General features: G+C 34.3%; 2 protein-coding genes across 2 annotated transcripts; both read left to right on the forward strand.

Annotated features, from left to right (window-relative positions):
• The first annotated feature begins 1,628 nt into the window (after window positions 1-1,628).
• SFC (ARF GTPase-activating protein) lies at window positions 1,629-17,761 on the forward strand. Its single transcript, XM_039045498.2, has 19 exons — window positions 1,629-2,549; window positions 5,705-5,781; window positions 6,404-6,504; window positions 6,819-6,889; window positions 7,192-7,254; window positions 8,443-8,487; window positions 10,208-10,273; window positions 10,384-10,431; window positions 10,529-10,624; window positions 10,704-10,745; window positions 13,022-13,237; window positions 13,409-13,540; window positions 13,647-13,871; window positions 13,992-14,078; window positions 14,172-14,510; window positions 15,152-15,297; window positions 15,404-15,497; window positions 16,479-16,960; window positions 17,109-17,761. Exons 1-19 carry the CDS (start codon window positions 2,505-2,507, stop codon window positions 17,221-17,223), a joined length of 2,490 nt encoding a protein of 829 aa, XP_038901426.1. The 5' UTR covers window positions 1,629-2,504; the 3' UTR covers window positions 17,224-17,761.
• A 356-nt stretch (window positions 17,762-18,117) lies between these two features.
• Window positions 18,118-21,217, forward strand: LOC120088305 (inactive leucine-rich repeat receptor-like protein kinase CORYNE). Its single transcript, XM_039045509.2, has 2 exons — window positions 18,118-20,094; window positions 20,694-21,217. Exons 1-2 carry the CDS (start codon window positions 19,202-19,204, stop codon window positions 21,010-21,012), a joined length of 1,212 nt encoding a protein of 403 aa, XP_038901437.1. The 5' UTR covers window positions 18,118-19,201; the 3' UTR covers window positions 21,013-21,217.
• The last annotated feature ends 2,776 nt before the right edge of the window (window positions 21,218-23,993 follow it).

The following is a 23,993-nucleotide window of genomic DNA, read 5'->3' on the forward strand; positions in this document are numbered from 1 at the left end:
TCCAAACAAAAAACTTATGTTTTCCATTTCTATTGTAATAAAAATATACTCTATTTTCATTTAACATTTTGATACATCATTTGATAATATATTATGTTATTTTTAAAAAATTTTACAAATGATGCCATTTAATTTACTCTTCTAAACGACATAGTTTTTATTTTCCCCTTGTATATTTGTTTTAAAAAGGCTTAAATCTTCTGAGGTATTATTTGATGCTTTTTTTTCACCAATCTTCGAACTGAATCTCATTTTGATATTGAAACTTTGGAATTTGTTTAATTTTTATTTCCATTTTCATTTACGTGCTTTTAAAAAAAAACATATTTTAGACCATATTTAATAACATTTAATTTTTAAAAATTAAACTTATAACTATTACATTTCCTTTTAAATTTATTCGCTTTATAATATTTTCATTAATATTCTCAAAAATCAAACTTAATTTAATTTCAAAAACTTTTTTTTTAAAATCATATATTGAAAAAAATGGCTTCTTCAATAAATGTGAAATCCATAGTACATGATTCCAAAAAACAAAACAAGCATAAATTTCAAAATATAAAACTAAAAACAAAATCGTCATAAAAAATGGTCTTAATTACTGTTTTTTATATAAAAGAAATTAATTATTTTGGTCCATCGTTTTTTATGAACTATATTATAGTTCTTTAGCTGTAAAAAGAAACTATTTTGGTTATTGTTTTATTATATTTCCACCTAAAATTTAGGTATCCAATATTCGAAATCAACCAACATTTCTAAAGATAATTATTTTAAATATCAAAAACTATTTTCAAATGTAGCAAAATATCACTATTTATATTATATTTTGTTATATTTGAAATAAATCGACTCATTTTTCTATATATTTTTTTAAAAAAATTTACTTCAAACACATCATGGATAGAGTAATAGAATTTGAACATTTCACCTATTGGTCGACGATTTATATTTTTTAACTTGTTGAACTATATTCACATTGATACATGTTTTCTTATTAACACATTGACACAACACACGTGCTTTAAAGTAATCAAAGTAAACGTGAGTAGTAAAATAATGGTTAAATTACATGGTTCGTTCATGAGTTTTTATGTTTATGTCTATTTAGTCCATGAACTTTCAAAACCGTCTAATACATCTCCAAACTTTCAATTTTGTGTCTAATAGATATGCAAATTTTTTAAGTACTGAAAGTCGAAAGGCTAAATTCATAGTTTTGAAAGTTCAAAAACCAAATTGACATAGTTCAAGGATTAAACTCTCTCTATATATTTAATTTCAAAAACTAAATTACACATGAGGCTAGTTTTTTTCTTTTTCTTTTTTAGTACAAGAAGCCATAATGGAATATAATTTGAAAGTTTAAATATAGAGTTTATAGACTAAAATACAATAGGGAAATTTTCCAAAGTAGAAAAATAAAAAAAAACTATTTAACCAAAATAACAAAATTTTAATATTATTTGACAAAAAATTCATCCATATCTATCAATATATGTATATATTTTTTTATATTTCTATAAATAGTTTTATTATTTATTTATTTATTTATTTTTGTATCTGTGAGAATTTTCCATAATAATCTCAAAAGTTCATTTAAAAAAAAAAAAAAACTCAAAAGTTGGGAAGGAAAATGGGATAAAAAACAAAGAAAAAAGAAAGAAGAGAGAGAAGGAGAGGGAAAAAAAGGGGGGGCAAAGACAGAGGAAAAAAGCTCTGTTTTTTCGCTTTAATCAATGACTGTGCCCTGTCTCTCCTCGTCTCTCACACACCCCATTGTTTCCTTTCGACATTTTCAGGTTTAATGTTACGAGAGAAACATCTTAGATAGAGATTATGAAAATCTCTTAATCAAAACTCCATTCCCAATACATTACACCATAACCCACATCCATTAATGCTTCTTTTCCGATCTCCTTCTCCCTCTTTTTCATTTCTTCTCTTCTTCCCTCTCATTCCCTATTTCCTCCTTTTTCTTCCCTTTTTTCTTCTTCCCACTCATTCTCCTTCTAGGGTTTTGAAACCAAATCATACCAATCCCCACCAATTTCAGCTAATTACATAATTAATTTTCCCTTCTTAATTCTTCTCTCTTTTTGGGTGCTGTAAAAAAAAAACTCCCTTCTATCTGATCACCCTCTTCTCTGTTGTACCCTCTGGGTTAATAATTCTTCCCTTTTAATTTTTGGGTTTTCATTCTTTTTCCCTATCTCTTATGCTGGCTTCTTGTTGTTATTGTTGTTGTTGTTAGGTTTCTTTTTTCTGGGTTTGTTGATAGGGTCCGTCTCCTGTCGTTGTTTCTTGCTTTTCTTTTTCTGGGGTTTTCTTTTTGTTGATCATGGACTAGAATGTGGAAGATCTGATTCTGTTTCTCACGATTTTTGGGGGATCCATGTCTTGGTTTGCTCCCCTTTACCCTGATCGAGTTTTAATGGCGCCTTATTATTGACATTTGTTTTTCCCTTCCTTGGCTGCAAGTATATTAGTTTTTTCTCAAAATGCATTTCGCGAAGCTTGATGACTCTCCTATGTTCCGCAAGCAGGTCAGCTCTCTTTTTCCCTTCCACTTTATAATTAATGTGTGTGTGTTTTGTTTTAAATTCATCTTCTCTATTGAGCTCAATTTTGATGGGTATGCATCATTATTGGGTTTCTGAGACATACAAGAAAACTAGCTTAAGAAAATTTAAGGGTATTTTTATATTTCGACGAACCCTTCTAAGGATCATGGAAACCGTCCTTTTCTTTTAATGAACACTTTCCATATTTGTTTCTTGGCCAAGCAGTCAATTCCATTCTGGAAAAATTCCTTTAACGAACGGATATGCCAGTTATGACTATCATCGTTCAGTAGATTACCAGCTTGCTTGGTCGTGGTTTAAATGGTTAGATATTGTTGTAATGAGCCTATTTCAGATAATCTCGTATTACCAAATTTGAAATTTACTTGCCTAGGAAAATTTGGTTGGTTACTGTTCTTAGCATGGGAATTTAATAGTCCTTTACAGCAGTTTTAGTTGGATTCCTGTCAAATCGTGGTTGGACTGCAAGGATAAAGATAATAGACAATTATTCGTGTGCTTGATCGTATTTGTTTACATTATTGTTTTTCGTTTTTATTTTTAAAAGTTTTGTTACGCATTCATCAACACAAAGAAACTATGGTCCCTGATAAGTGTATAGGTTCTGAATTTATGCATTGCCTGTTCCAATTAGGATTTTGAAGTTTCTGTAGGTGTATGTGTGTGTGTGTGTGTGGTATAATATAAATGCTTGAGTTCTTATCTTGTGCATAGTTTTTCATGAGAAAGTTCTCCAGGTTTCAAATATTCTTTGTGCCAGAGCTCCACAGTTTGTTTGCTTGTTTCTCATTTTTATTTGTTAAATCCTTAAATTATTTTGATTTGGTAAGCAATTGGTAAGAGGATATTAACAAATAGGTGTAGAGGATAATGGCCACCATCATCTCTAATCCCCATGCCTTGGAAGGTTACCACCAAAAAGAAAAGAAAAAAAGAAGAAGAAGAAACCTACTGTTCAGAAAAAGTAAAATCATCGTTGAGTTATATGTAATAATTGACCAAAGAAATGCCATAAACCTTAATCTTTTCCATACCTCTTCGATACCGTTTCCTTTTTAATCCTAAAGAATCTACTTATTAGTCTTTCTATATCTGACAGGCATTGTTAAGATAAAGCCATACCATATGATTATTGATTTTGTTTCCTTAAACTGAGTGCTGGACTGCTAGCTAACTGATCCTAAAAGATTACCCGCATGAAAATGAGCTGTTCAATATAGCTAATCTTCTGAAGGTCTCCTCATCAGCATAGAGTGAACACTCATAAAGGAAAAAAAAAAAAAGAAAAAGAAAAAGAAAAAGAAATGGCAGTGATTTTGGCAGGCTCATTCATTCATGAATACTGCCCCGGTTTTTTCTTGTGAATTAATCCTACATGACTTGATTGTTATCATTATTATTTTTTAATGAACAACCAATTTTTCTTTGAGGAAAAAAAAACACAGGCATAATAAAAATAACAAAAGGGAACCTAACTACAAAAGGGGCTCCAATTAAATAAAATAAGGCCTAGAGGATAGTTACAAAATGGTCTTGTCATCGAAGCCCATAAAGAAACGTTGAATCCATCAAGGGACCAGATATTGTAAGATAATCTTGCCCACTCTCTAAAGATTCGACTATTTCTCCTGCCCAAAAGACCCTATAAAATAGCACAAACTCTCGCTTGCTACAGAAACAACCCTTTCTTATGGAAAGACAAATGGAGAAGAATCTCCTTGATCGTCTCCTACAACCCCAAGAGTTGGCAAAGCAAAAAGTTGGATGCCTCAAAGAAACAACTCCAAACAAAATCGACAAAATCACATATTCAGAGGATACAATTGAGGTCTCTTGTTTTCCTTCGCAAAGAATACAACAAAGCGAGCCGACCAAAATTGACCCTTGCTCGAGATCCAATTCAAGGTGTTAGCTCTTTTGTGCATAATATGCCATACAAAGAACTTATCCTTCTTGGGAATCTTCATCTTTCAGACAAAGAAAAAAGAAAACCACTTGACGAGGAGGAATTGACTAAAGACTGAAGAAAAAATTGCAGGAAAAGCTTTTGGACGAAGAACTAGGACTCTAAAGGCAAGCATCCTCTTATGCAACAAAGACATCTGTTTCACTAATTTCGAGAAGAGTAGGAATAAATATTAGCACTCCTAGGAATATACCAGAAAATCACTTTAACCGGAGTTGTTTATAAAAGGAGTATAACCAAATCAATTATTTAAGGAACACCAACTGGATAATTCAAACCTTGCCTTCTTAACTACACACTCTCCCTTCCCTGTCTTGTCAATAAAAAATTATGTATCCTATCTGGAAAAGAAAAATTATGTACTCTCTCTGTACATGACTCCCATGGTCCCATGTGATATATGCGTCCCGTCTACTAATTATGCTTGGAACAAAATTGTGCATATGGGAAGGTACTTGAGAGGATCGCGATGGTCAGAAGGTAAATCTTCGAAAACATCTTATCATATAAGTAACAAGCCCCCATGGAAAAAAGAAGAAGTAAAGAACAGAGCGATTATGGAAGTAAAACGAATACAACAGGGCCTTGTAGCTTGTGACTGCTAGAAGTTCAAACCAACACTTTTAGATTTTTAAGCATAGCCTGGTAAATGATTTAATTGCAGTCAGAAAGAGTAAATAAAGTCGAAGCTTTTTTTCTCCTCCTTTATTGAAATTCTATTTGTTCAAGGTTGCATCACGATGCCAGAAGATTGAATCATTAAGTTAAAGCTTTTAGGGTTCCCTTTTTCAAGAAGATTTTTTGGTTGTCTTCATTCAAGAGCTGCGTTTTTTCCACATTCCATGGAAGTGTACTGGTCATTCGTTCAAAAAGCTTAATATCATTTGTCTATTTTTAGTTTATTTTGTTGTTCTCCCCTTTTGTGGGTATTTGCATCTTTGAGCATTAGCATCTTTGCATCTGACATTGGCTCTGAATGCAGATAAATACATCTTGAGATTGTTTTATCTGCAAATATGCACTTTTTGCTTGGTTTTTCTTACACTAATTCTAAAGATGGGCATACTCTTTTGGCACCAATGAATGAAAAGTTATGGAAGTTGCTGAATTCTAGGTGTTATTTTTGTTGTTAATGTCATTTGTGATACAGATACAATGCTTGGAGGAAAGTGCTGAATTATTGAGGGAAAGGAGTTTGAAGTTTTATAAAGGATGTCGAAAATACACGTACGTTTACTTTGGCATTTTCGATTCTATAATTGTTGATTGTTGAAAAATTATGTAAGGTTTCTCTACCAACGCAGTTGTGCTTCTACTTGAAATCGGGGTCTTCTTTAGAGGAGGACTTTATTCCAAGTTGGAAATTCTAAGTAGTTTTTAAGTTCTCTAATTTGGCATTCTCCATTATAACCTTCTTCTTTTTTATGAGAAACATCACGGGTGATTTCACTGATAGAATCCTAATAACCTTCTTCTATATTATATTGGATCCTAATCCGTATTGTAACATGGGAGATGATGATAGCATTTCATGTTTTCTTGTTTCTTCATTGCTGATTGTTTTCCTAGGATATGGAAATTTAAATAGAAAGATATTTTATGGCTATTCATGTTATATGTGTGGACTTCTTGAGTTTATGATGGGTTGTACACCAATGACATTAATTTTCTTCATTTACTCTCATACATATAGAACTTGTAAAAGTTCATTGCTTAACCATAGCTACTGACAGAAGGATTTTCTTTACTATTCAATGCAGTTTGGTTAATTTAGTTTGATCAACTCTTACTCTCAAGGCCAAGATTCGGCAAGAATGTTCTAATTTCCCTTTCTTTTTCTATTTTGCAGTGAAGGACTTGGTGAAGGATATGATGGTGATATTGCCTTTGCAAGTTCCCTGGAAACTTTTGGTGGAGGGCATAATGACCCAATCAGTGTTGCTTTTGGAGGTGTGCTTGTTTATTCTAAAATTTATATGGTAATGTTAGATGTGTGAGTTGTACACCAGCTCGAGACATTAGACCACATGATTTTGTGTAACTCTTGCATTGATGGTTGTGATTGTTTAGTGGTGTTTTGTTGTTTGCTTTGTTGAGTGCAGTCATATTGATATCGCTTTATTTGCAACCAGTCATGCTTTATTTTCTTTCTTTTTCACATGATGATTGCATGTATGACTTCTATTGTAAATTTTCTTCTTATTTGAAGTTGAGCTAAATCTGCTAGTTGTGCTTGGTCAATTAACTTGTAGATGATATTGCAGGACCTGTCATGACCAAATTTACAATTGCTCTGAGGGAAATTGGGACATACAAGGAAGTCCTTCGCTCTCAGGTATAATTTGTCTCATGTATAAATGTGCTTCGAGTCTTCCATTATCTTTTCTTTAAGCACTGTTCATAATTGTAGTTTTTACCAATTTTTCTTTTCTGCAATTATAGTTTTTCCTTGAGAAAGTGGAATGAAATTTATATTTTGCTTCATTGAGTCACTGATCAATTTCTGTGAATAACTTTTTCCTGGATATCCTTCTCTGTAAATTTAAATTCTTTAGATAGAGGATACTAAAAAGGTTTTTGGATGTTGGGTATTCTGTTAGAACACGTTTTATATTTTCTTCTTTTTCTATTCATCAGGTGGAGCATATGCTTAATGACAGATTACTGCAGTTTGTCAACATTGATTTGCTTGAAGTCAAGGTACTACAAATTACAAATTGCTTAGTTTCATTCTTTCTTGACAAGAAAATCGGTCAGTTAAATCTCCTTTTCCATTGGTTGGGTGATCAAAGGGACAAGCTTCTTGAAACCACGTCATTAAGGTCATGGGTTCAACTATCTAAGATACTCATGGTTATAATAGAATCAAATTTGATTTTGCATGTAATCACCAAGTATGTACGATTTTAATCGAGTCAGGAACAGGGGAAAAGTTGGGAGAGTCTTGATCTTCTCTTCTTTCATTGTTTCTAAGCCCAAACCTTATGGGGAATGGCCTTCTCTTTTAAGATTTCAATTTATCTTGGCAGCTCAAGAACCTCACCTTGTTTACCATCCTTCAAAAAGAAAAGAAAAAGTTCTTGGGACTTGGCAGCTCAACCCTCCTTGTTTACATCCTTCAAAAAGAGGAGTTCTTGGGAGGGTGCTGTCAAAGGAATTGTTTGGGAGGTGTGGATGGAAAGAAGTTTCATAACTCTTAGAGAGACTCTCAGAGATTATTAATATGGCCTCTCAACAATGCGAGGCCATTTGAAAAGGGCATTTACATATGAAAATTAGATTCTGTTGTGGGAACTCGTTTTGGGTAGCATCAAGCTTAGGATAGGTCTGGGAGTCCAATGTGGAAACTCAATGCCACCTTTTCATTCTTTTCTTGGTAGTTTCTGGGAATTAATTCCCAAATGATATAAAAGGGCCTTCTCACAACCTTGGAGGGCCATCAAATGTGGAAGAGAAGCTAAATTCTTTTGATTTAATTTTCACTAGGGCTTCTATTTGGTTTCTATGGCTTGAGAGCAATGTTCGAGTATTCTTCAGGAAAGAAAAAGTCTTCTTATAAGTTCAATTCTCTTCTGTTTTGTTTTGTTTCTCTAAGAATAATTTTTTTTTGTTCTAATTAGAAGACATATTTATGTAATTTCCTTCTCATGGCTCTCCTTTTGTTTATATCATTTTCTCAATGGAACTACGTCTTTAAATAAAAAAAGACTCCTTTGATTTGGGATGCTATCAATTACCAAGTTTCATTATGGATCTCTTTCTCAAAACTCTGTTTCATATTTCTTTGAAGTTTGTTTCCTACAAAAGACTATATATATAAGGAACAAAATATGCAGCTTGTCCATTTTTTGTTGAACACATCTTTTAAGGTATCTATTGTTAGTGCAGGAAGCAAGGAAGCGCTTTGACAAGGCTAGTCTTCTCTATGACCAGGTCTGATTGTTGTAACTTCTGTATGAAATACATGTAGCTACAGTAACCATGCTGTTTCATTTATTTTTATTTGATTTACCTCTCCTCAAATTAGATGGCGTGGAAAAGGATTTATTAGTATATTATCATAACCAGTGTTTATTTTTCTTGAGGTGGACGATAGAAAATTTAGATTTTTAATATGTAAAAGAATAAATGAAAATTTTAGAATTAGAGCTTTTGTAATAGATATTTAGAGAAAAAGAGATTTTTTTTTAATAATAAAAAAATATCTATGTATATGGAATTCCTTGGATCTAACTTGTTTATTTGTAAGCCATGTGGAGAAAGCTTCTGAAGCAAGAAGATGTAATATTAAGTGCACTCTTATTTTTGGGCAAATTGAAAAACCACCTTTCAAATATGGTTGTAGTTGCAATTACACCCTCAAACTTTCAATTGTAAAAATTGGACCCCTAAACTTTGAAGGTCCAATTTGACCTAATTTTAACACCCATTTAAGTTTGAGGGCTCAATTCTTAAAATTGGAAGTTTAAGGTATAATTGCAACTACCTCCATACTTTAAGGGTGGTTTTTGCAATCTTTCCTTTATTTTTTATTTATGACAAACTGAACTTCCATGGAAAAAAAAAATGAAAGGATACGCGAACATACAAAAGGGAGAAGCCTAAAGAAAGAAAGCTAACTAAAAAAGGGCTCCAATCAAGTAAAATGGGACCTTGCAAATAATTACAAAAGGGTCTGGAAACCGAAGCCCAAAATGGAATAGAGAATCTAACAAGGGACCAAATATTGTAGAAAAACTCTCTCCTAAAGATTCTATTATTTCTCTTCCTCCACTGAATAGCACAAAACCCAACCTACCAGAAAACAACCCTTTCTCTAAAATGGTGGATGGAGGAGAAGTTCCTCGATCAACTCCTACAACTCGGAGAGCTAGTGAGGCTAAGTCAAAGACGTTGAAGAAGCCACATCAAATAGCTCAAGCAAAGTCAGAACTCCACTGGTTCTCAACTGTTTTATTTTTTAAAGAATACAACAATGCAGGTAGACCAAAAAAAGCCCTCTCGCCATGATTCAGGTGTTCACTCTTCTATGGAAAACCTACCATCCAGACAACTTGACCTTGAAAATTTTCACCTTCCACATAGAAGAAAAGCATAGGCTTACTGGCCGGGAAGGGATTGGACAAGCAGCGGAAGAAGAAACTGCAAGAAAAACCTTTGGAAGGACAGAATCCAAAGGTGAATATCCACCTATCAAACAAGGACAAAAGAGCAAAGAGATCCGTCGTTTTTCTGTTGGTCAATGGATTTTGGAAACCCAATATAGGATAAGGCGGAGACTGGTCAGGAGAGGATAAATGCAACCGATGATTTCTAGAAGAAGATAACTGGAATAAAGGAGAAACAAAGAGCAGAGGGGTCTGTCCCCAATTTCTTATCCTCCCAAAAACAAGCATCCTTTCCATCCCCCACCTTTTTATAAATAAACTGGGAGAACAAAGGATACTTAGCTGAGGCAATGAAGTGAACTTTTAAGCACGGCTAGGTTGGCAAGATCTGAAATTCAGGAGAGGTTGCAAAACGGCTTTTGTAGTTTGCAAGTAACTGAAACAGTCGACTTTAGTTGATTCAGTTCTTTTAGTATGTTTTAATATTGAAGTATCTATGCCTTCTTTGGTTTTTTTGTTAACTTTAGATAAATATGACATTGCAGGCTCGTGAGAAATTCCTGTCCTTGAGAAAAGGAACTAAAAATGACGTTGCTAGTCTTTTGGAAGAGGTATTATGCTAAACCCACAGTTTTAAATGGTCTCATCCCATTTCTTTTAGCATAGAATTTAGTGGTATTTATGTCGCTCATTAGATCTAATTTGGTCGTACACATTCCAGGAACTTCATAATGCAAGATCTGCATTCGAGCAGGCGCGCTTTAGTCTAGTAATTTCTGCACTATACCTTGATTATTGATATATGTTTCAAATTAAGTTTCATAATAATTCAACTCAGTATTTTATACTCTTATCCATCTTTGTAGGTGACTGCTCTTTCTAATGTTGAGGCTAAAAAAAGATTTGAATTTTTAGAGGCAGTCAGTGGGACAATGGATGCACATCTTCGTTACTTCAAACAGGTCAACTCTCAAATTATTTTTAGCATATTTGTTAACTGTATTGGTGTATTCCTACTCATCTTTTACCTTTACCCTGCAGGGTTATGAATTGTTGCATCAGATGGAACCGTATATTAATCAGGTTATCTTCTATTTGTTTTGGGCTAAACTGGATATATTCTTTAATGAGTGTCAATTATTATTATTTTAATATCTCCCAATTTTAGAATAACAATTACTGAAAGGCAGATCAGTGAGACGAGAGTTTTGTGATGATTGTTTAATAAACTTAGCTTCAATTTGGGAATATTGATCCATCATTGGAATAATTTTCAAATTTAGTTTGCTAGAATCCTGAGGGAGCCTAATATGCTGCTGCTGCTTAGGAGGATAAAGTTGGCAGGTTTAGTTTAATCAACAGGAAAATGCGCTGCAATCCTTGTAGCTGCAAAAAAAACCTTCTTTGAACCCCCCATTTTCTTCTCATTTATTTGGAAAAGCAATAGAGAAAAACCCTATCGGTTTTTCTTAAATGGAACCTTTTGTTTTTCCCTTAACTGGAAGACTTTTTAGTTTCTGATGATACCACCATGGCATAGAATCCTCAACACTGTTCAAGACATGGCTAAGCCCTTTACCAGCTGATAGAGCCTTGCTCAAGTTGCAAAATATGGACGAAGCTGGATTTCTTTATCTCCAATGGGGTTGGCACACAGGAAACTTTAGCAATGACCCGATACACCTAAACCGTCTTTAATTTGCTGATAACACTCTTGTTTTGTGTGGATGAAAATTAAGCTCTTGGATAACCTGTCAACTACTGCGTGTGTGTTTGAGAAGGCTTCTTTGAAAATTAATCTTCTCAAATATGAAGTGGCTGGTATCAATTATGATGGGACAATAATCCTAGATGTATCTATATTTTGTTTATGCCGTTGATTCTTGGCCCTTAACCTACTTGGGAATGCCTCTATGGGGAAACCTTTCCTTAAAAATTGTTTGTGACCTTTTAATTAACAGACTAGGGGGGGAGGGGAGGGGTGCAATGAGGTGAAATATAATGGCTTTCTTTGCAGTGGTGGTCAGGCTAAATGATTGGAAAACCTGGATTTGTGCATTGTTCTATTACTTCCAAACATAAGAAAAAGAAATGCTGAGGGTTAGAGAGCTTGTGAACTTTCACTCGTCAATCAACTATGAAAAAGTTTTGGACATCAATATTGTTGGGGCTCACATGCTTTTCTCATGGTGTTTTAAGTTGGAATGCTGGAGGCTTGGTAGTTCTGGAAACAAGTGCTTTAGTGCAATCTATGATTCTCAAAATTAACATTTTTATAGTCTTTTCCCATAAACAAAGATTTTTTTATTGATGGGGAACTTACGTAAGCCGTTTGGAGTTCTGAAGATATTAGTTGAGTTTTTATAGACTATAGTTGGTTCCTCTCAAAGGATTCTTGTTTTTCAAGAAATATTCACTCCTTGGGTTAAATTCAAGATTTTTTTAATAATGATACTTTGAGTGCCAAAGTGAATATAGCTCAACTGGCATGGAGTGTGTACTCTTGACCAAAAGGTCTGAGGTTTGAATCTCTACGTCGAACTCAAGAAAAAAAAAGAAAAGAAAAGAAAATGAAAAAAGAATGATACTTTGAGTGACAATTAGCAGTGGTATGTACAAGTCAAAGTACTCTTTGCTTACTTTAAAATGATCATGGATGTAGAAATATACTCTAGTTTTTGTTGGGGTGCATTGAAAATTATTTTTATAACTATACTTCTTTGCTTGCTTTAAAGTGATCATGGGGTCCCCTCAACCCCTTGCCCTTAGGCTATCCTTTCTTTTCTGATGAATATAAATATAATATACACACACACACACATTTGTATTGAATTCAAAATTCAAATGGTTTGTTTGTTTTTTCCCCCTATTGGGATTGCCTTTGATTGTGTTGTAACTTTTTGCTAAATGAATGAAAAGTATTTCTTGTTTCAGAAAGTATTGTTTATCTGCAATTTTTGGTTGAAATTACTATTTTATTTTATTTTTTAATAAGTGCCACGTTTTGTTTTTTTGTTTTTGTTTTTTTTAATTAATGTTTTTATACCAATGGTCTCCTTTCAGTTATTGGTGTTAAAATCCAAATAAATTTTCTTTTAAAGAAACTGTCGTAAAATGTGCTGATCTATTGACCTGTGTTTTGTCTTGATAAAAGACAGTTTCTTGTTTTTACAAGAATGGAGGTTAAAGGTAGTTTCTGGTTTCATATTTCTCATAAAATAAGGTAGTTTCTGGTTTCTGACAAGACTAAATTGTGGGAAACTTGACTTGGTTTAATAAGTCGATATTACGTGCCTCTGTCCAACTGTCTATTTACATAATTTTGGTGGTAAAATAACTAATGCACTTTTGTTTTGCAGGTGTTGACCTATGCCCAGCAATCAAGAGAAAGGTCCAACTATGAACAGGCTGCTCTTAGTGAACGGATGCAAGAGTACAAAAGGCAGGTTGATCGGGAGAGTAGGTGGTCATCCAATGGTTCTAATGGATCTCCTAATGGGGATGGTATTCAAGCCATTGGTAGAAGTTCACATAAAATGATAGAGGAAGTCATGCAATCTGCTGCAAAAGGAAAGGTCAGGAAATATTGCATCTTTTTGTGTCTGTATGCATTATATCACTGATCTCCTGAGGTGCAGTAGGCACCTTGCACATAAACATTTATCTATCTTTTTCACATGGCTATAATTTTTCTTACCATTTTTCCCCACATGGCGTAATTTTTTTTTTGTTCAACCATAATTTAGGTTCAAACCATTCGACAAGGTTATCTCTCAAAGCGTTCTTCAAACTTGAGAGGTGACTGGAAAAGAAGATTTTTTGTTCTTGATAGCCGGGGATTGCTGTATTATTATCGCAAGCAGTGTAGCAAATCATCTGTGAGTAATTTAATCATGATACCTTTTCATTAGCTGGAAGTTTTACCCCCTCCCTCTCTATTATACGATAGTCTCTGAATTTGCTTCTTTGTATGTGGGTTTGTAGGCGTCTCTAGGGCAACTAGCTGGTCAGAGGAATAGTTCAGAGCTTGGTTCTGGCCTTTTGAGCCGCTGGCTTTCTAACCATTATCATGGTGGGGTGCATGATGAGAAATCTGTAGCTCATCATACAGTGAACCTGCTCACTTCAACAATCAAAGTTGATGCGGACCAGTCTGATCTTAGGTTCTGCTTTCGCATCATATCACCAACCAAGAGTTATACTTTGCAGGTTTGATTTAGGGGCTAGTTTTGGGCTGTAAATTGATGCTTCACTTCCAGATTTACTGAATAAAAGAAGATACTATAATTTTAAGGTTCCCTATAAATCTATTTCTGCATGTTAGTGCAGGCAGAGAGTGCACTTGATCAAATGGATTGGATTGAAAAAATAACTGGAGTTATTGCTTCATTACTAAGTTCTCAGGCTCCAGAGAGGGTATTTCCTCTGCCTTTCTTTTTGCTCCACTCTGGAGTTTTTCAAATATTAATGTTAACAGTCATTTATATAATTTTTTAATCTGTGTATCAGTGTCTTGCGGGTAGTCCCATGGGAAGTGGTCATCACAGATCTACAAGTGAGAGTAGTTCTTTTGAAAGTTCTGACTTTGATCAGACAGCGGTTGAAGAATATACATCTGAAAGAAGCCTTAGTTCCTCTCATTTGGAACGCCCTTCAAGAAATTTGCAACAGCAACGATCAGTGATGAAAATTGAGAAGCCAATAGACATACTTCGTAGAGTATGTGGTAATGATAAGTGTGCAGATTGTGGTGCGCCTGAACCTGACTGGGCATCTTTGAATCTTGGTGTTCTTGTTTGTATTGAATGTTCAGGTGTTCATCGTAACCTTGGTGTTCACATATCAAAGGTACCTTGAACTTGTTTTTCATGCATTTTATCCAGTAGCGGTGTATTGTTTGGGTGATCTTCTTCCATTAAGAAAACATGATGCTATTATAAAGGGGCAATATATGTATGTCATATACGTAATTATCTTGTAATGATTCATTGAAAATGAGAAAATTAATTCCATGAAAATTTTCTGAGTGGCATGACAACAGTATGCAAATGGCTTGGGTAATCGACAAGCCTAGTGTGATAAAGGTCGATGCTTGCAGCCGGAAGACAAATTTTCGTAGTTTTGTACTTTGTAATTACCTCATGATAATGGACTAGCTCCTTGTAATTACCTTATGATAGGACCTTTGGTATTCATTTCACAACATCAATGATATCTTTTTGTTCCCTATAAAAAAGAAGTTTTGTACTTCGTGGTTGAACCTTTATATGATATTGCATTTGGTGTCCTATTGACGGAGTATGCGAGTGTTTTCCTTGTTTTCCTTGTTGCTTCGGTTGGTGGTGCTCTTGATTTTTGATACAATGAGAGTGTGCCCCCCTACCGCTACACTATCTTAATATGCTCTTCGTTTTTGACAAAGATGTTTCTATGGTTAGCCATTCTTATTGCTTCTTGCATGCAAAATGCTTACCTCTGCAACTGTGTAGGTGAGATCCCTTACATTGGATGTCAAAGTGTGGGAACCTTCAGTTATCAGTTTGTTTCAATCTCTTGGAAATACCTTTGCGAACTCGGTTTGGGAGGAGATGCTGCAATCTAGAAGTGCCTTTCAGGTCGATCTTGTTACGACAGGGTAAATGAACTTCACTATTGAGTCATAAGTTTGTCAAGACAATGTTCATTATCTAATTTCATTTTATTTGGTTTGCTAACATTTACCTATTATTTTTATGGTGAAGCTTGTACAAGTCTGATAAACAGAATATGCATTTTATCAGCAAACCTAGTCATTCTGATCCAATATCAGTGAAGGAGAAGTTCATTCATGCAAAGGTGTGATCACAAATCTCCTAGTTTGTCAGGTCTTCAAATTTATATAAATATTTGATGTTTTTCACCTAAAGCAATATTTTCCTCTTAGTAAATGATCAAAAGCCACTAATACTGGAAACTTAACGAACTGGATAAAAGTACCTCCAAAATTATAGATTAAAAAAGCTATGTTTTTGTAAGGTTCTGTATAAATAAAACCTTCAAATATAGACTTCCTAGTTGGATGTGGCCTTGACATGTGAAAAAATGTCAATTTTCCATAAGCTTATCTCTAGATTTTGACAAGTTTTTCGGAATGCTCTGCACCTGTGTTCCAAGTATGAGAAAATCGACATGAAACTTGATTGTTCTTCATCTGGCAAGTTGATGAACTGGCCATTACTTGTGGGACCAGCCGAGGAAATAAAAGAAAGAAGTTTAATTTCTGAAGAGAAAACAGCTATCTAACGTACACATGATTAGCTCCTGGGATGCCGAATGGTACAAAGTCCAAAATCTCGATTCTGTGGGGCACATGATATAGACTACTCACTATAGCAGCTTGATGACTTAGAGTTACAAATAACCGCAGCTATCACAAAGGCCCCTAGTATTTCAGTCCTGAGTTAGACCGAGGTTTTTTCAAGTCTTGGATTTTCAAAACTTTATTTAAGGCAAGGGCACTTGTATCTGGTATGTAGATGCAGAATCCAAATTTCAATATTAATACAATCATCGTTCATCAACAATAATCCTTTTATTTACATTAACATCTTGTTTTTGATAGTAAATGATGTTGCAATCCTTTCATTTATATAACTTGTAAGCACTTTCTGCTTTTCTCGGAAAAAAAAAATAAAATGCTGAAAGGTTGATATAAATATTGAGGTTTGAGATTTGGTAACTATTACAGTTTTAGTAGTATTCCATCACTTGTATGCGTGCTTTTTCTGGTTTTGAAGTTAAATTTCTTCATGGTTGTCACTTCTCTTTTAATTGCAGTATGCAGAAAAGGCCTTCGTCCGGAAACCAAAGGAAAATCAATATCCTCATTTAGTGGCGCAACAGATTTGGGACGGCGTACGCTCAAATGACAAGAAGGCCGTTTATCGTCACATCATAAACTCGGAAGCAGATGTAAATGCGGTGTACAAGCAAGTGCCTTGTGGCTCTTTAACTCTTGCTAAAGTAATGTTAATGCAGGAGCCGACTGGTCTTGAACAACATAACTACAAAGCCAGTGATTTTGTTGAGAGATCGACAAGCTCTTCCAACTCAGAAGGTACAAGCGAAGGCCAGGCTATGGAGGGTCTAGATGGCTGCACACTCCTGCATCTCGCTTGCGAAACTGGAGACATTGGTATGCTCGAGCTCCTTCTACAATGTGGGGCAAATATCAATGCCATCGACTCTCGACATCAATCGGCACTCCATCATTGTATTGCTAAAGGCAGAACTGGATTTGCGAAATTGCTGCTTTCCAGGTTAGATGGTGATAAATGAGAAGGAACCCTCTTTACTTTAATGCCTTACCACCTCAAATCTTTTCACTGTTTCCATCTTTTTATCCTATGATTTACTTACTACACCATGCCACCATTAATGGTTTTAAAATGGCTGTATATGTTATAGGGGAGCTGATCCACGGGCGGTGAACGGAGACGGTAAAACCCCCCTTGAGTTGGCAGTAGAATTAAAACTTAATGATGTGGAGATTCTTGCTATACTATCTGATGCAATTGGATGACACTGTTGTGAAATTCCAGAAAAAGGAGGAAGACATTAAGGCATCAAGATATAAGTTAATGAAATTTGTAAGATAGATGTATTTATGACTTTGGAGAGGTCAGAGGTGGTGGGTGGGTGTTTTTTCCTTTTTCTTTTTTTTTGGTTGAAAAAAAAATCCAGTGGGAAGTGAAAATGGCAAGAGTGTTTTTTGAGAAGGTTAAAGAGAGTGGTAGGTCCAGCTTGCCTGCCCCCTTGGGCAATCTTTGCAAGTTAGTCCAACAGAGTTGTATTATTGTAAAATGGCCCAGTTTGGCTTTGGAGTTGCGCTGTGATCCTGAGTCAATAGCAGCTTGAACTTGAAGCCAAGCCACAAAAGGGCTGTCCCTTTTGTTTCTTCTTTGGTTTTTATTCAGTTTGCTTCCATTTCATGGTGAAGCTTTTGATGATTATTATTAATCTCTAGGGCATTGTGTATTTGTACATTGGTTTCTTAATATTTCCCCCCCCCCCCCTTTTATTATTTATTATTAGTGAAGCCTTAGCTGTTTGTTGTATCATTATTCATCATAATCCATGTTCTATATGTTATTATTATTACTGCCACATAGTTATGGGCTTTTCAGAAAGCATGGGCCGATTTTCCATAATTGGACATGGGCCCTCGTTATGAGATTAAATGGGCCCCATATGCCATATGGGCCTTCTGGGCCCAATCACTCCCCAGATAGATAGATAAGAATTTGAAAATTATTTATTATTTTGTAGTGAATGTTTAAACTCATTGGTCCTATTGGCCACATTTGTTGATCTAACATTGATCAAAGGTAAGAAAAATAATTAAAATGGTAAAAGGAGGATAAGATATATAAAATATAAAAATGAAAAAAAAAATAAGAAAGCAAAGAAAAAGATAAAAGGGAGTGTATAATTATCTATAATTGCAATAAAATTTAGAAAAAGAAAGAGCAATTATTGGAGGGAAAAAAGCAAAAAAAAAAAAAGAAAAAGAAAAGGAAAAAGTAAGGTTTAGTGATGATAATCAGCTACAATTCAGTAACCCAAAAATTAATCATATTATTACTTAGCAAAAAGCAAATTAAGCAAAGCACAAATTCCAAAGGGTTGGGCAATGAACGGTCAGGATGTGTTGTCGACAGAAACCAACTGCCCTCGATGAAAGCGACCCCAGCTTGTGTGTGACGTGGCAGTGGGACCCACCGAAAACTCTCTCAAAAGGCGGGAAGGGGAACTCTGTTCTGCTCTGCTCTGCTCTGCTCTGTTCTGTTCTGTTGTGTCGCTAAGGACTGCGAATGGGGTCCTTCCCTTTGCACTCTCAACTTTCACTCTCTGTTTCATACAAGCCTTTTTGTTTTTGAGCGTTTTTCTCTCTGTTTTCGCTGTTTTCCTTTATTGGGTATTCATAATTAATCTCTCTCTCTCTTTGAACTTCTTTCTTCAATCTTCTTCTTGTCGATTTTAGGAAACTATGAGTCAGGCGGGCTAGTTTGTTTGATTGTCTGTATTAATGGAGTTTTGGAGTCCATTTTTCCATTTTGGTATCTGAAACCTTCCAATTTTCATCGTATTTTCTCTCCTTTTCGTTGTTTTTCTTTCTGGGTCTCTCGCTTTTTGTAGTTGGAACAAGCTATAGAAAGTGCGAGTGTTGTTTATTCAATGGTGAGAGTAGCGGATTCTCATTTGACTGGTCTCTCATTCCCATAACGGATCAATTTCTCTAATGTTCTGCTTCCTATTTTTTATTCTTTCGAGTCTTCCCACTGAAGATTTTCCTCCTCTGTTTGATGTTCCCTCGCATTTTAACCATCTCCTCCAATGAATCCATGGCCACGTCTCCTTCAACTTGAGGAATTTCCCCAATAGCTTCGCCACCCAGTTTTGAGATTCGAATATCTTTCTCAAATGGGTCTGAGAAATTTTAATCGCATAAATAAGTAGGAATTGAATGAACCCTTGTTTGGAATTGTTTTGGTTTTCAAATGGGGAGGAAAAGATATATCGTTAAGGTTATGATTCTATTATTGTTAATGTTCTCTTTTCACCATTTCTCCGACGCAAAATGCCAGGAAAGAACAAGCAATCACTTCGCTTCCTCAGGACCGCCATTACCAACAACATCATCAACACCAACAAGCTCTCCACGGTTCAAAAATGGCGTCCGAAGAATCATCTTCAGTGTTCTATTAGGCGTAGTTACAGGTTTAATGGGTTCCCTTCTTTTCGCTTGTTTAATCCGCAGCTTTGTCCGATACCTAAACAAAACCCCAATTCTAAAAGGCCCTGTCATATTCTCTCCAATAATCGACCCCAAAACCCTCCATCACGCCCTTAGAAACGAAAATCAGCTTCTGGGGTCCAGTCCCCATGGGAAGTACTACAGGACTGTTCTGGACAATGGACTAACCATCGCCGTGAAACGGCTCGAAGGGTCCGAGAACACGGCTGCGACCGCGGCGAGGAAGTCGGAGAAGAGGCAGACACAGCAGCAGCTTGAGAGGCTGGCTAGGCTTAGACATAGGAATCTGATGAGCTTAAGGGCTTATGTTGGGGAAGGGGAAGGAGTTTGGTTGGTTTATGATTATGTGGGAACAGGAAGCCTTGAGGATGTAATGAAGAAAGTGAGGGAAAATGAGTTGAGGTTGGGGTGGGAAATCAGGCTTGGGATTGCAGTTGGGGTTATAAAGGGTCTTCAGTATCTTCACTTTGAGTGTGATCCTCAAATTCTTCACTACAATTTGAAGCCTTCAAATGTTATGTTGGATGCTGAGTATGAACCAAGGTTGGCTGATTGTGGCTTGCACAAGTTATTCTCTAACTTGCACGTGGCTGCTACTTCTGCCTATACCTCCCCCGAGTGCTTTCAGGATTGCAGGTTAGGATTCTATTACCAACTATCACGTTTGATAACCATTTAGTTTCGATATTGTTTTGGTTCAAATTTGTTCATGTTTTCTGAAACTTAGGTGTTGAAAATGTTAAACTACTGCTGAAATTTCTGCTGATGTTGTAGAATTTTGAACAATGGACAGTCTGTTTTGCTACTATACCCGAGTACTATTGAATTCAAAAGGCTAAAAGGCTGAGATGTTTGATCTGTTATTAGTAAGAAAACGATTTTAGTTTTTGGGATATCTTCCGGTGCTTAAGATAGGAGTTTGAACCTAAGACCTTCTATTCTGGTCGTCGAATTAAATTACTATTAAACTCAAAAGCTTATTCGGTATTAAATGTATTATATATCTTCCCAAGAATGAAAAAGGTTCAAGTAGTTTGTTTGGGATATCTTGTAAAATGGGTAGCCTCTCTAGTACAAGAAAACTAATGTGGGAACTATAGCAAACTAGCATCATTTTGATGGGGGATACAGAAGTTGTGATATTCATTACTCTCTGTTTAGAAAGCTTGATTGATGAGCATTTGTCTCGAAAAGTAGTAGTTAGTCTAAGCGGATTCGACTTTTGTTGTTTCCAGTTTCAACAGGTATAGCGATAAGAGCGACATCTTCAGCTTCGGGATGATTTTGGCTGTTCTACTAACAGGTAGAGATCCCGCAGATCCGTTCTTTGGAGAAGCTGCTAGTGGTGGAAGTTTAGGTCAATGGCTACGACACTTACAGCTTGCCGGGGAGGCTCGAGAAGCGCTCGATAAGAGTATCATAGGTGAAGAAGGGGAAGAAGATGAAATGCTAATGGCTGTGAGGATTGCTGTTGTGTGCTTATCAGAGCAGCCAGTAGATAGACCTTCAAGTGATGAGTTGGTACACATGCTAACCCAATTGCACAGTTTCTGAATACTCAGCCAATTCAACCTCTCTACTTTACTTCCATTAGGATTTTTCATTTTTTTGGAGGTTAATTTGATTTGATATGATTTTTCTTTTTCTTTTTTTGGAATCTGAAAAGAAGAAAGCTTATTACTGTAAAGTGGTGTTTGACCTGTCTGTTGATGATGTAAAAGAAGCTTTTTTGTGCAAAGGAAATTCCATTTTGAGAGTATGATTGTTTGATGAAATGACCATTCAACAAACATCTAAGCAGTGGGGTTCTGTTGCCACTCCTTTCCTGGCAGATCCAACCTTGATTTGAGGTGTTTTTTTTTAGCTTGAGAGCTGCCTGTTTCCCAAAATTTAGATTTTCTTAAGCTGAGAAAACAAACATAATTTTCTCCCATTTGATTGGATTCTATTGGATAATCATTTAATTTTTAAAAATTAAGTTTATAAATATCACTTTCATCTATTATTTTTAGGTTTGTTGTCTACATGTTAGAATTGTTTTCAAAATCAAAATCAAAATTTGAAAATTAAAAAAAGTAGGCCGGTTTGATAATTATTTGATTTTTTTATTTATAAATTAAGCTTATAAATACTCTTTCCATCTCTAAACTTTTTGATTTATTGTCTACATTTTTTTTACCAATGTTTTAAAACACAGGCAAAATTTAAAAACTAAAACAAATAGTTTTTATTTTATTATTATTATTATTATTTTTGAAATTTGGCAAAGAATTCACCAAGGTATTTGAAGAAAGATGCGTATCATTTGGCAAAGAGTTCACCTCACATATTAAGAAGAAATAAACTTAATTATCAAAATAAAAAGATTAAGGCCCTCGTTTGGTAACCATTTGGCTTTTGATTTTTGTTTTTGAAAATTAAGCTTATAAACACTACTTTTACTTCCAAATTTCTTTTTTTATTATTTAATTTTTACTAATGGTTTAAAAACCAAATCAAAATTTGAAAACTAAAAAAAGTAGTTTTTAAAAACCTGTCTTTGTTTTTAGAATTTAGCTAAGAATTCATCTATTGTATTTAAGAAAGATGCAAATTATTATTGTAAGAAATGAAGAGGAAATAGACTTAATTTTCAAAAATCAAAAGCAAAAAACGAAATGGTTACCAAATGAGACCTAAATAGTTACCAAATGGGGTTGTAGTTTTCAAATACTTATTATTATTATTATTATTTAAAATTGATTAAGAATTTAAGTTGTTACCTAGAAAATTTGAAAACTATGAGAAAAATTGTGAGAATTCTTAAGTAGATTACATAAACAAAGAAATTTCAAGGTATTTATAAGCTTATATGATTAATTATTAAAAAAAAAAAAGAACAAAAAGCTTATATGATTATGGAACGAGGCTTTAAAAATTAAAATTTTAAAATTATTTTTTCAGTTTTCCAACCATGAACCAAAACAAACACTATGATAATTTGAAGGTAGTTGTCACAAAATCTTGGCGGACGATTTTCCAATTTAATGGATATTCTCAACATTATGCCTTGAAGAGGATTCAACCTCCACGCTCTTTAGCACGAGATTTTGAGTTTCGCGTGTCTACCGTTTCACCACCAAGGTATCTTAAAAGTGAAATTGTATACCTCACTTTCTAATGGAAAAACACATTTTTTTTTAACACTAATAATAAATGAATAATAATAATAAAAAAAAACTTATAGACGAATGTAATATTTATAAATTAAATTTTTAAAAATTAAAAAAAAAATTATGAAAGAGGAGATTTCACAGATAACATAACATGTATGTGGAGAAGAAATCATCCAAGGGGTTGGTAGATAGTCGTTGTTCAAGTTTGTTAACATTCTTTCAAAAATTAAACTATTTTTTCTCTTCAATTCTTCCTTCATGCACCGACAAGAGTTTGTTGTTTGTTTGTATGTCTAATTTTACTCTATATTTTGTACTACAACAAATGTAGGGTCGACCTTAAAGACTTTAAAAAAACATCTACGTATCAATTCTCGTTAAATTATGTTCAAGTTAACATATTTTATATTCTATATACATCAATATAAATGTTTTGTTATAGTCCTTAACTTTAAAGATTCTTTTCGAATATAGAAAAATGAGCTAACTTATTTATAAATATAGTAAAATGTTATTGCCTATCAATGATAGATACTGATAATTAGAAATTGATAGACATTCATAAGCATTAGTTGTAGATGCTAATAGATATCTTTTTAATGTCTATCACTAATAGATAATGACACTTTATTATATTTGAAAATATTTTTAGTAGTTTTTCCATTTAAAATAATTACCGTAAAAAATATTTGGCCAATGTTATCACTTCATTGGACCAACCAAAATTGAAAATCGGAGGTGTAATCCTAACTTCATATTTGTTATATATTATTCTAAAGAAAAAGAAGGTTAAATATATGTTTTAGTTCCTAATGTTGGAGTTTTTTTTTTTAAAATTTAGTCTTTTATATGTTAATAACTTTTAATTATATCCTTACATTTTGTCTCTACCTGCTATGAAATCAATAAATAAAGATAAGCTGAATGTAAACAGAAGAGAATCGACATAGAGATTTATGCGGTTTACTAACAGTGTGTTAACAATGTACATGAGTAGAGAGAACAATTTATTGTTAGCGTTTATATAGTGTATTTCTATAAACCCTAAGCCAAAATAGTAAATAACGTAAATAAGATGAATATGAATACACTTTTAAGTTTTGGGAGCATTGCTCCCAAACCTCTATCAAGGCATATCGTCTTTAGACTTAAATAAGTGAAATCTCGTATTTAGTTATTTGGAGCGTTAGATAACAGATTCAAGACATTCCAATAATATTATTATCTATATCTCACCATTACGTGACAATGATATATTGGTGAGTGGGTAAGAATTTAATTGAGAAATTAGATTACTTAACAAAAGAAAGTTGATAGTTCCCTAGCAAAGTTTCTAAGAAGTTGGAATGAAATTTGGTTAATCCAACCTTTTCTGTTATT

Source organism: Benincasa hispida, chromosome 1 (genome assembly GCF_027475165.1).
Source record: "Benincasa hispida cultivar pf3 chromosome 1, pf3_genome.v1.1, whole genome shotgun sequence".
Lineage (NCBI taxonomy): Eukaryota > Viridiplantae > Streptophyta > Magnoliopsida > Cucurbitales > Cucurbitaceae > Benincasa > Benincasa hispida.

Coding starts and splice junctions, on each gene's coding strand:
- LOC120088305 (XM_039045509.2), top strand. CDS start 19,202: ATGGGGAGGAAAAGATATATCGTTAAGGTTATGATTCTATTATTGTTA. Junction 20,095..20,693: donor GAGTGCTTTCAGGATTGCAG/GTTAGGATTCTA, acceptor TGTTGTTTCCAG/TTTCAACAGGTATAGCGATA.
- SFC (XM_039045498.2), top strand. CDS start 2,505: ATGCATTTCGCGAAGCTTGATGACTCTCCTATGTTCCGCAAGCAG. Junction 6,505..6,818: donor AATCAGTGTTGCTTTTGGAG/GTGTGCTTGTTT, acceptor ATGATATTGCAG/GACCTGTCATGACCAAATTT. Junction 10,746..13,021: donor TGGAACCGTATATTAATCAG/GTTATCTTCTAT, acceptor TTTGTTTTGCAG/GTGTTGACCTATGCCCAGCA.